Genomic DNA, 12,137 nt, shown 5'->3' on the forward strand with positions numbered 1-12,137 from the left:
GACAATCTCTATCATTAACATATGGCGAGTTCTTCCTTCAAACACTGCCAGTGTAACATATGTTTTGTTCGTGCAATACCAAAAATAAAATGAGAAAACCTGCTTGGCTTTCAGTAAGTGTATGAAACTGTCAGGAATTTTCCTGACAAATAACGAGTAGCCTGTAACACCACAAAGGTGAACCGTTCATACAGGCTTTAGCACAGTGCTCTGGTGTAGAGGACAGAAAAGCCAACAGCAGCATCTATAGAAGCCATGCCACTGCCACACCCATTTCATGTGCTGTGCTTACCCAAAACCCCTCTGCCCCTTCGTAGCTGGGTAATGACTATAAAGCTGAAAATACTACAGACCAGGTGTTCTGCTGCCACCTCAGCTTTCAGGTGGGAGCAGGTGAAACAAGTGAGGAACGGAAAAAAAGGCCAACTACACAGTGTCAGATAAGACAAAGGAACTGAAACGGAACTTTATTATTTTTTTTTTAAGTATTCTACAATAATGGCTCAGAATACTACCACAACGTACAGGGACAAGGTAGTGCTCTGGGCTATGACTGTAGATTACTCTAGTATGTATATATTTGTAAGAGCTAAAGAAAGGTTGAAGCAGGGCAGTTCAACATTTCTTAAGCACATCTTTCATAATTTTAACATTTTCTAGATCTCTCATAGCAGGATTTATCAAATGCAATGTAGTCACAGAAGTCTTGCATAAATACAAATATTGATACTTTACCTTAAGTACTGAATATGATATAAATTCTGCCTTACCTTTAAAAAAAATCTCCAGATCATTATGTGACCTGGGAGTCTTTCCTTTTCTTTCTCTTCAAGAGTTTTTAAATATATATATATTTATATTTTTTTTTTTTTATCATACATCAAAGTATATATGAATCCCATCATTTCTGTTATATTTTCTGCAGACATGGTCTGAAACAAAATCACCAACAACTAAATCAAAAGCTTTCTGGTTAACATAGGAAAGCCAAAGAGGATCTTTTCTCTTTTTTTTTGCATTTCAGTACTAGTTTTTTTTTAAACTTGTAAGGATTCTTCATAAACTAGAGGTCCATATACCTAGTCTTTATAAGCAAATTTACATACTTTGACATGCTTTTGTGAGGCAGTTAGTATCAAAATCCAATAGTATTTCATACAGAACCATATGACTTTCTGCGATGCAGATATACATTTCATTTCTAAAAAGCCACAGTTCTTTTTCTACATCTGCTCTCATCAAATCCCCAGGATTCATTCATAAAACTGCTGCTGTTCCAAATACTGATGCTGTTATCCCTGCTGTGGATTAAGACGTACACCCAATCTGGTGAAGTCCTTGTGTGGAAGATTGATAAGTAGGAAAATACCCTCCCCAAATCCACAGATAGTCTTTTCTATCTCTAAATCCTCATGATTCATGTCACCAATGCAATGAAGACATGTCTCTGTGCAGGCTAAGGGTCTTCTTCCATCAACGGAATCTCTAGGGGAAAAAAAGAAATAGCATTGATTGCTAGTTGTAACTTCCCTTTATACTTTTGCAGAGTATTAATATTAGCAATTCTGCAAAAATAGAAATGGACATTGTAAGGATCTGAACAACACGTACAGTGTCTCTAATTCTAGACCCACCTAACACCTATATGAAAATTAACCTACTAAAACTACCCAGATTTTCTAAAACAAGTTAGGTCCACAAAAAACAACTGCAAACATCCTTTCTACTACATTAATTACTGAATCAGCATTCAGAGTAGGCAGAGACTTTTGCTGGCATTATCATAATCTCTCCCTCCTCCTTCTAGCTGTCCTCTTCCCCTTGCAATGCCATTGCAAGTTAGCCCCAACCCTATGAAGCAGGAAGACTTCCTCCACCCACACTTTCACCCACACTAAATTTAGGACACTGGGCTTGAGCTCTGCTACTGATAAATCACACATAGTTTGCTTTGCCTAGTGACCCTCAGTGACTGTGGAGAGCAGGATCACGGCCACTCCTTTCAAATGTCTCCAAGAAAATCTATCTGGTTTCCTTAACACTCTGAGCAGCACAACATACGGCCCCATCAGAACTCAACAGAATGATATCAATGCATGCTCATGCTCAATTTAAATGCAGATGATAATATATGGCAATCTCTGTTCTCATATGTAGTCCTGTGGGTATGTTCCCCTTGTGCTGTGACTCCCACATCCATGGCTTAATGCGTACATGCTTTAGACTGAAGAATTTGCTTTACCCGCAGACATGACAAGCTTGTTAATAACGGCTGCTAATTTTGGTTTAGTATGAAAACATGATTTGCTTTCCATTTTAAGGAGAAAACCCTGTTCTTTGCTGTGAAAGCCATGCGTGTGAGGGAGTTGTGAGTGTAGGGGTTGAGGAGCAGATGAACAGACCAACACAGGCAAGATGATCGTTAGCTTCACTGCTGTACACAGGTGCCTGCTGACATCCCTGTCGATGAGACTGCTGTTACGTGTCTGGACAGGAACCTTCTGGCCTGGGATCCAAATCCCTTGCACCACTGCTAGCAATGACATATTACAGACATGAAGCTCTATGACCATGGAGTAGTATGGTTTAAAAAATGTCCAAATTAAGAAGTAGACAAAAACTTGGAGAAAGTAGGAGCAGGTCAGCTGGGTTTATTCCTGCTCTGACAGTACAAACAAATGATGGCTCCTGGTTATGGACTCACCTATTGCACCTATGCAAGACTCACCATCTGCAATATCGATCCGTGGACTTGTGGATGCAGCCTCCCCGGCAGTGCTATGGGATACATCAGTTCGATCTGAACTGGGAAGCGCTGCTGCTTGGCATGCCGGGGATGGGTACAAACTTTGGAGCAGTTCAGAGGAGGCTGACCTACTGTCACAGGTCTCAAATTCGCTAGGCATCGTGTCTGTAATCCTGGGGCCAGGGTAAGCAGGAGGATTCTGATCTTCTGTCTGCAAACTGTGCTCCTGGTCTGTGGTAGCTGAGTATCCAGGTGCCAGAGCATTCAAGCCGCTGCTTACAGCTTCATCGTAGGAAGGCAGCATGACAGGAACGCCATCCACCACCACAAAGTCGGGGTCACCCATGGAGCCCTCCTGGTTGCCTCTACGTCAAACACAGACGAGTTATCACAGAGAGCAGGAGCACATCAGAAGCACCTTGGAGCAACTGCTGAACTTAAATAAACACAGCAGTTTCTAGTCATGCAAAATGAAGCTACAGGGTCATTAATATTCACAGAAATGTTTGCTTCATGGGTTTGTAAAACTCTGTTCAGGTTGACAGTCGGGTGGAATCTGTTACAATCGGAAAAATGAAACCAGTAATGTGAAGAACAATTTTGAGAAAGGGAGGAAAACAGGTGCTTGGAAGAGATAAGGAGCACCGTTTGCTGTGCTGTGCACAGCAGGTGCCATGCATATAAGATCACAGATGTAGTTCACCAGTCAAAAGTGTCTGAACCCCTGGAAAGATGTGTGCTAGAGCACAGAAGTGTTTACAGCCCAAATAAACAGGCCCTGAGATTACTACTGGATGACAGGGCTGTGGTGGCCAGATTTGTGGCCTTCTTCTGGTCTTATTTTGAAAGGATGAAGGTTTCCTTAACCAGTACCAAGCTGGCTTCTTTTTTAAGCAAAACATTTCTATTAATTAGGAAGGTCTGGTAAACCCTACAGTATCTATTTAGTAGCCAACTAAATCATAGTAGAGTCCTAGCAGGAGGGAATTGGTCCCAGGACATGAAAACATCTGAAAAGGAGAGGATGGAAAGCCATTTCAGTAAGCTAGACAAGTACGGGCTATAAAGCTTTCCATAGTACAACCCATTATCCTAAAGATCTTCCTAGTTACATACATATATGTATTCTACTCTCTACATACTGTATATGTGCACATATATATGCATATAAATTACAGGCATATAAATGTACACCACTTACATAATCTGTATACTTTTATGTACTCATTTCTTTAACACTAAGATCACCAAGTCCCTTCTGCTGCATATATTTACTGACATACAGCTTTTTTATCTCTCTTTTCTGCACATTGTAGAATGTAGACATGAGAAGAAGCAAGCGCAGGAGGGAGGCAGTCACACAGTGAAGGTCCGTAGCAAACTGAGCAGACTGAAAACTAGAAACAAGTCTAAACCCAGATACAGTACTAGCTTTGCCTCCACATACCTGCCTTTGTTTCTTCAGCTGTAAGATAATAATAATGCCCACCTACCTGCCTCATGAGGAGTGCTGTGAGAATCAATGACAAATGCTCATAGCTGTATGGTATTTTATGGAAATAAAGGAAGATGTAGGAGATGTTTATGAATCATGATTAAAATAATACTCATGAAGGGAAAGCAAACTTTTAATATAAATTTGTCCATAGAGAAAAAGAAAATCTTTCTTAAAACTTATATTACTAAGTCTACAGTAGTTAAAAAATTAATTCCCCCAGCACCTGAAAATGAGTATTTAAAAATATTGTCAGCTATTTTTACATGCAGAACCAGCAATTCTCAGTAGTAGAGCTGTAATTACTCCCAAAGTGAATCTGGCAATGTTTCCCTTTTATCTTAGTTGCAGAAAGGACTACTGCGGGTTTTTGGGGGTACCCTTCCACACTGGTGGTTCAGAGACTTCTGCTCAGAGCAGAAGAACAAGGTACCTGCAAGGCTTGTGAGTCATGCTGCCTCCTCAGCAAGGAGTACTGAATGTGAAAACTGAATCAAGGTCCTCAATCTTAAAAAAACAAAACAAAACAAAAACAAAACAGTACAAACCTTGGAAGGAAATGTGTCTTAAATTTGGTCTGGAACATCCTGGCTAAAATAACCAGTAGCAGTACTAATAAAACGCTGGTAGCAGTAAACGCCACTATTTTCCATGTCGTCAGGAGTGTCTCCTGAGTGTTTGGCCAGGTTTGTTCTGTAACAAAAAGACAATACAAGAGTTGTGTTTGATTATTACTGATGTTATTTTGTATTACTACTTCAGCAATACTCAGAAGTGCCAGTTAAGACAAGACATCTTTTATACATATGTTGTAAAAACACACATGAACTCAGTGCTACATACCAAAAGCAGCCTTAATATTAAGCTGCCACGGGGGCTGTACCTTGCTTTTTCCCCTTGACTTTTTTTATACATGCAATCATGAACTTATATAGCATATAAAAATATCCAGAAGATGTTTAAAAATACATTTGAAGAGCTAACGATTGAAATGGTTTAGGATCATTCAGGATCTTGGAAACGCACTGTATTTAATAGCGTCTTAATTCAACGTTCCTCACTTAACCATGAAACAGATGAAGTCCACCAGGCATTACAGACCAACAAATTTGCTCTAAGAAAGAGGGACTATAAGTGAATAGGAGTAATGCCATTGCTGCTCCCTTACCTGTTTTGACACAGTATACTTGGTAGGAGGGGAACCACTCTCCGTACTGGCAGGTGATGTACTTGTAGTCGTTGGTGAGGGTGTAACCAGGATCACAGTAAAACTCCACCACCGTCCCGTGGTTGTAACGCTCGCAAGGCCGTGGGTGGCAGATGTAGTCTCCATGACTCACCATTGGAGGTAGTGGACAAACTTGGGCAAATAAACAAAGAGAAAAAGAGAAAGACGTTCACGCCAGCAACCACTGTGGGGTAGCTTCAGTGTTTCAAAATGTACAGGGCACATTTCAGGCTCCCTTTTGGGCTCCCTGCAGTTTTGGGTTCATCTCAGCGGTACCAGACTGCTGCTGCTGGGAGATCATGCACCCATCTGCACCAGTGGATGGATGCACACACTTCTCACAAGGTAATGTGTGCTGGGGTGGGTCACTTTCAACTCTCACTGACACCAGCAAGCTCCGCTGCTACCTGCTTGTTTAAAGGCCTGAGAGATGGGATCTGTGAAGCTTCCCGTCTTCTGGGGAAGAGGGAGTGGGAGGAAGACAGAAGGGGACACTTATGCCTATAAGATGGCTACATATGGATGAAAGGGGACAGCCAAAATAAGGAGAATCCCTCTCCTCATAAAACACCTTAAATTTAGCTGTAGCATCCTATTTTTTGTTTCGTTAACATAATTAAATGGTTATATGCACTAATTAAATTCCTCAATATTCCCTTTTAAAAATAAGTTTGCCATCAACTGTGCTGCAAAAGGTGCCCAGCACATGATGTTGCTTAAGCACTTACAGTCTGTGCCACTGTAATATTATTAAGTTGAACTTAAACTCTACCGGTGTTACTTGTGGTTTGTTATCTCTGACCAGTCTGACTGATATCAGTGGGACCACTGGTGGAGTGAGGTCTTGCATATAACAGAGGCTGAGCCTGTGTTAATATAGTACAGTGGTTTACATAAGGTTAGATTAATAAGAAAGAATTGCAATATAAACATGTAGAACTTCTATTGTAGGCCCTGAAACAAGAAGAGATGTCCTCCCACATGGCTGGGCAGATGAACTCAATGGAGAACTGAGGGAGCACTCTTTAAGAAAGAGCAGCGGGGAAAGCAGCTCGCAAGCAGTATTTTTATGAGAGGAAACCTTTCCACTGAGTAAATGTTTGTTGATTACTGTTTCTTAAGTGATTCTAACACTGAGAAAAAAAACCCTACTAAGTGTAATGATGTCTCAAACGGCTATATACTGACCCAAAAAGGGCTTAAATTACTTGATGGCTTGTTTTATTTCCCTTCAGAGGCAGTAACTAACTGGTTCAGTGCCCCATCTACAGGCTGTTCCCTTCACTTCATGCCTCCCTCATGCAGGCAAGACCTACTGCATTGATTTAAATAATGAAAATGCCATCTATTGGAAGAAGAATCTTCCCAGAAATTACAATTCAGCTGCTTCTCTCTGTGAATCTTGCTACATGAATAATGCATTTCATAAAAAAATACACAAGATATTAAATGAATCTTCAAGAGAGGCTGATTACAATGTGCAACAATGTCTATTCCCCATTCCCTGGAGACATGGTTTTGTTTGCATTTTCACTGGCAAGACTTAATAATAACTTGAAATCAGAGCAAGTAATTCACATAAAAATTCACATCCTCAATACTCTGCATACTTTCTAAAGTGTCTGGGCCCACAAGAAAGAGGAATGCTTTACCGGGAAGTCAACTCAAGATTGAAAACAATTTTCTTAAAACTAGGGCAAAGGTGTCAAACTGAAATAATAGGAGAGCACCTTTTGTCCATATGAGGGATCATTCTTTTATTAAAAAGAAAATGATCAGTGAAAGCAATGATTCTGGCCTGCCACAAGGAAACCCAATATATTTTTATTATCTATGCTTAGAGCATGAGAACACAGGAAGACAGCAATTTAAGCTTATTTGCAACTGAGTTTTGCCAAGCTACGGCAGGCTGCAAGAGATGTGTGGATACTCAGTACCTTTCTAGCAATGAGCAAGTAGAGCACACCTTATCACAAAGACCAACACTCAGAGAAACAAATTTTCCTCTCCAGCAATGTACCTGTTGCCTCATCCCTAACCTCTTCATGTCATTAAGAGCCAAAGCAGCCTGCTGAATAAAAAGCCTCAAAGTTGGTGTCCCAGCAGTGTGGATCAGCTCAGGCATGACACATTTCCAGGAAGATTAAAAACAATACACTGTGGGAACAATCCAGATGCAGAGCTGTCAGTCTTTTTACAAATGGCGATGTATTTTATAAAACCTGAAAACAAGAGCATCACTCTTTGTATAGGATATGTCCCCAGTGCTAAAAAAGAGTGAGACCCCTTCCTCTGACACTCTCTATATTTCAAGGGAAGTGCTCATGTATTGGTGCTGCCTGGAAACTTCTGCAGACATTTCTGTAATGCACTGCTGAGCATTAGTCATGAATTAGAGTCAAGTTTTAAGTGGTTGTACCCGCCAACAGTTCTTGCATTAAACACACTTAAAACCAGCAGATGCCATGGAGTGGTTTTGAAAATGAGGGTGTTTAGCTCAACTGTAACCATGCCTTGTTCTTATGTCAACTGGACTGTCAAGAGACGGGGTTCTCACTCACTTGGGGTATCCCTCATCATCTCCTGTGGACTTTATGTTCATCCAGTTTCAGGATCCCTCAACATTTGCATGGGAAAACTGGCTCCCATGTACAATCAGTAATGCTTGGGTTCAGAGCCTCTTTTTCCAAACCAAGTCAAATGAGATCCATCACAAACAACCAAAAATGAACTCGCTTTGAGCTCTGGGCAGTTAGTCGTACACCCAGTCCCTTTCCCAACTTGCTCTGTTCCCATGGTCACCCTGGCCCAAGATCCTTTAAAGTCAGTGGAAGATGGCCACTTCATGGCCTTTAGTTTTGATCATAGGAACGCAAGATTATGAAAGTCTGGAGGGCCACTCTTGGCTCCCAAAGACAGAAGATTTTTAGTGCAGAGCTAGTTGTCTTACAGGGTCAGATCCCTTATTTATGCAGGCTACCGCTAGATCAAGTATTGAGGAAAACTCAGGTGGCAAATATAAGCCCACTGAAGTTTTCTAAGAAAGTTAAAATTCTAGCATTCCCAGTGATCAACCCTAATTGTATTTGGAAATTACAGGCCGTGGACTTCAGGCAGGTGCATCAAACTCACAGAATGAGAATAGCCACAAACTGAAAGTGTGTCTGACAAGTTCATTTTCACTGTCAAAGCTGACAGCAGTATGAACGATAAATAATCATAGAAACAAGTGAATTCTACTTCAGGAAATTATCATAGTTTCAAAAAAGCCCTGGGTGCTGTTCTTAAATATGACACCAAATTTTTACTACCAATAGCTTTCATCATTTTCACTTTATAAGGCTTCTGAGACATTAATGAGCTAATTACAACATCCAGCATGGATAATCCAGTAGTATCTTCTGACAACCAACACTGAAAGACATGTGCAACGTTAAGCATGTGTCCTTAACTTTGGAGTTTGTCAGAGAAATTGACATAATTCAGGCAGTGTCTGCTGGTGGTTCCGCGGCATGTGATCCTGGGTCTCCAGATCCATCTTTGTTCAGCAATTGGCCACAGACTGTAAGGGGACGTACAGGAACTTTACAGCTCAGCATTCTCAGCTGAAAAGCTGAATCGTTCATCAAAAAGAAAGAACAAATGTGTTTATATGGCAAGCAAATCCCTTCCGGGATGCTCAAGACACCTGTTACTCAAGGAAGTTGAAGGGAGGAATTCCTGATTTGATGGACTTCCCCGCCTGCTCTTTGGAGCTGCTAGAGCTGAGGGCTCTCCTCTGTGGTTAGCTATGGGCTTTCTGCTCTGACTGGTTTTAATGAAAAGTTAGCACTCTCAGGAAGAGCTTAAAGCCTGGGGAGTCCAGCCTTGTGTTACAAACACTGTCACATACTGGCTTGGAGCAGAGGCAAAGGCAGGTCTACTCCATGGTGTGTCCCCTCCATCGCAGCCTCTGCAGTGCAACAGCCACATCCCTTGGATTACAGTCGCAGCAAGGGTGACGCAGGCTGCAGGCGCTTACTGCCCAGACATTGGAGGAACAAATGGGGTTCACCCAGTAATTTTTCCTACCCATTACGGTTGAGAAGGTTTTTAAACTCTGCCCAGAGGATGCTGCAGTAATTCTGCACTGTTGATGCTGGAGTTGTAGGAGGGAGGGAAGATTTTTTTGCATTAGCATATTCTCACTTAACATTGATGGCACAGAATAAAGATATCATTACTTTTTAAAAGCCACTGGTAGAGAGCTAACAGTGGAGTTACAGATATTTACAGTGATCCAAACCCTCTTTTTAGTTGATTAGTTCAATGGCTAGTCGGTTTAGTCTTTGGTCAAAGGCAGAAGGAAAATTATTAAGGTTTTGCCCAGCTTTTGTAGGTGAGCCAAAAAAATAAAGCAAAAATGTCTTGAAATACAGGGCACTTATAAAAAAAGGTTTGGAATAAGCAAGAAGCTTATTTTCCACCTGTGATTTTTTACATAGTATGGTTTTTTTTCTAGCTAGTAGTCTGCGTTTCATGTAGGACGTCAGTTGCTCAGTTATTGGGGTTCACAGAAAAACCCAATGTAAGGCCAGATATTTTCTGTTTGACGGAGGGATGGACAGGGTTATTGACATTTGCACCTAATCAAAAATAGTGCTTCTTCCAGACAGACCACGAATGCCTGCTCATTATGCAAACAGTGAGAAAAGATTAAGATGAAACTTCATAATGAGAAAGACACAGATAAAAACCTGTCAGTTCCAATGCGTAGGGAAACCTGCTAGATAGGAATCAGAGAGGTGGACACACTGTCTGGTTTGTGCGTGAACTGGAAGGGAACAAGAGCTTCTCCTGACCCTCACCTGATGTTCCTGTACGTATCAGGACACTAATTAACACCAGAAATCTGGACACCAGTCACCTGGCTATTGCATTCCAACCAATGCTTAATTCAAGCCATGATCTACTCCATGAGACCGCAGGAGTATACGTTGCAACAGGTCTGACTCTTCCCATGTAGGGTGGCCTAGTCCCTACCTGAGGCTTTACTGGCTAGCTTCTGGGGCCTCAGTAAGGATACTTTTCCATGTATTGCCTTCGTACAAACACATGCTTGGGTACGTAGGATCTGAAAATTCATTTTTTATACAGGAACATAGAAGATGAAGATTATGTTTCTTCCTTTTCCTTTTACTGCTTCTTTATGAACACTGTGCTAATAAAACTTGGTTCCTTGGTTACTTCAGTGCCATCACCCTTCAGACTTTCAGAATATAACAAATACTGAGCCAAGAAGCCTTTCTCTCATATACCTCAACAATTCCTGTCTAGTTCACCTGACAGACCTGGCCATTTCCACAGGTATTACCAGCACATGAATCACACTTGCACTGCACAGTACAGAGCACTAATTTCAAGCTCCTCATCCTCTCACATACACATAACAACAAATTATAAGATAATCAGTATGGAGGGGAATGTAATGCCTATATCCTATATTCGGCTGATGGAACACTGGTATTAGCATCTTTCACAAAGGAAAATGTTTCTTAATAGTTACGAGTTTGTAAAAAGCAACAAACAAAAAGAAAATAAATCAGTGGTGTTCAAATAAAAGTAGCTGTTAGTTGTGGATTTTTAAACTCTAAAGACACTACACTGTTTAGAGAATTTACAAATTTATTTGTTAGCCAAAAAGACCTCAAGACAAAAACTGGTAGACAAAAAATGGTTTTTCTAGTGCAATATCAAATAGGGAAATGCATGGGGGGAGGGGGAGAGATGGCCAATGGGAAGAAGAGGAGGCAAAGGAAATTACTTCTGCACTTCAAATATTAAAAACAGGATTATTCTATCCTATAGTTAGATTTCCATTTATCATAAAGTGAAAAACCAAAAGTATTTTAATTCTAAAATTGCAAGACAAAAACTCCCATTAAAATGTCCAGTATTGTAAGTAGGATGGAAAAAAACCTGTTGGACTCAACCACTCATATCCACTTGAGAGCTTGAAGAACAAATTAAGAGTTTTATAAAAGGAAGGAAGTAGCAAACCCAGTTGCTTTAAAATAAGCCTTGTCAAAACATCTCAGTCTAGAACAGCTGCTTAACGAGAACTTATTCCTAATGACACTCTTCAGAAATGTGAGCAAAACAGGAAGCATTACTAGAGTAACTTTTCATTTATTATGAACATCAGCTTAACAGTATCCTAATGATACGTTCCTATAACAAATGCTGCTGGCATTGTGAAGGGAGACCTAGTGCACATTATAGCTGTACTGGAAGAAGTGAGAAAAACTTTTAATTTGTGTTTTGAAAGTGAAGACATGCTTTGAGGAACTTTTCTGATTACTCATTCCTACAGCAGAACAACAGCACCAATAGTAATACCAGAATAGAGAGTTTAGTGAAAACAACTAAGTGAGCACTAATATATAAAGTAACTTCTGTTAAGCCTGACAGTAGACATGACTTAAAGTAATGAAGACACAAGATGCTTATTTTGAACTCTGAAGGTGCCAGCAAATCTATTTCCTGAAAGCCTACAACAAGAATTATTAAAAATATTGTATTCTTAGCCAATCATTTCCAAATTCTTTTCAATCTTAACCTTTCTCGATTACTTACCCTTCACAGCACCACTTACATGTTTTCTTCTGTAAAGACACCTAACAGCTAAG

At 40.5% G+C, this 12,137-nt stretch overlaps 1 protein-coding gene across 1 annotated transcript in view; it reads right to left on the minus strand.

Annotated features, from left to right (window-relative positions):
* Positions 1–434: 434 nt before the first annotated feature.
* The window catches only part of SUSD4 (sushi domain containing 4), a 73,518-nt gene continuing 61,815 nt past the window's right edge, over positions 435–12,137 (minus strand). Inside the window, exons 5-8 of the mRNA XM_064446328.1 lie at positions 5,410–5,601; positions 4,790–4,934; positions 2,729–3,111; positions 435–1,485 (exon numbers count right to left, since the gene is read on the minus strand). Of these exons, the coding sequence (XP_064302398.1) occupies positions 1,457–1,485; positions 2,729–3,111; positions 4,790–4,934; positions 5,410–5,601 (749 nt within the window). The 3' untranslated portion in view covers positions 435–1,456. The remainder of the gene's footprint in view (positions 1,486–2,728; positions 3,112–4,789; positions 4,935–5,409; positions 5,602–12,137) is intronic.

Source organism: Phalacrocorax carbo, chromosome 3, assembly GCF_963921805.1.
Source record: "Phalacrocorax carbo chromosome 3, bPhaCar2.1, whole genome shotgun sequence".
In the NCBI taxonomy this organism is placed as follows: Eukaryota; Metazoa; Chordata; class Aves; order Suliformes; family Phalacrocoracidae; genus Phalacrocorax; species Phalacrocorax carbo.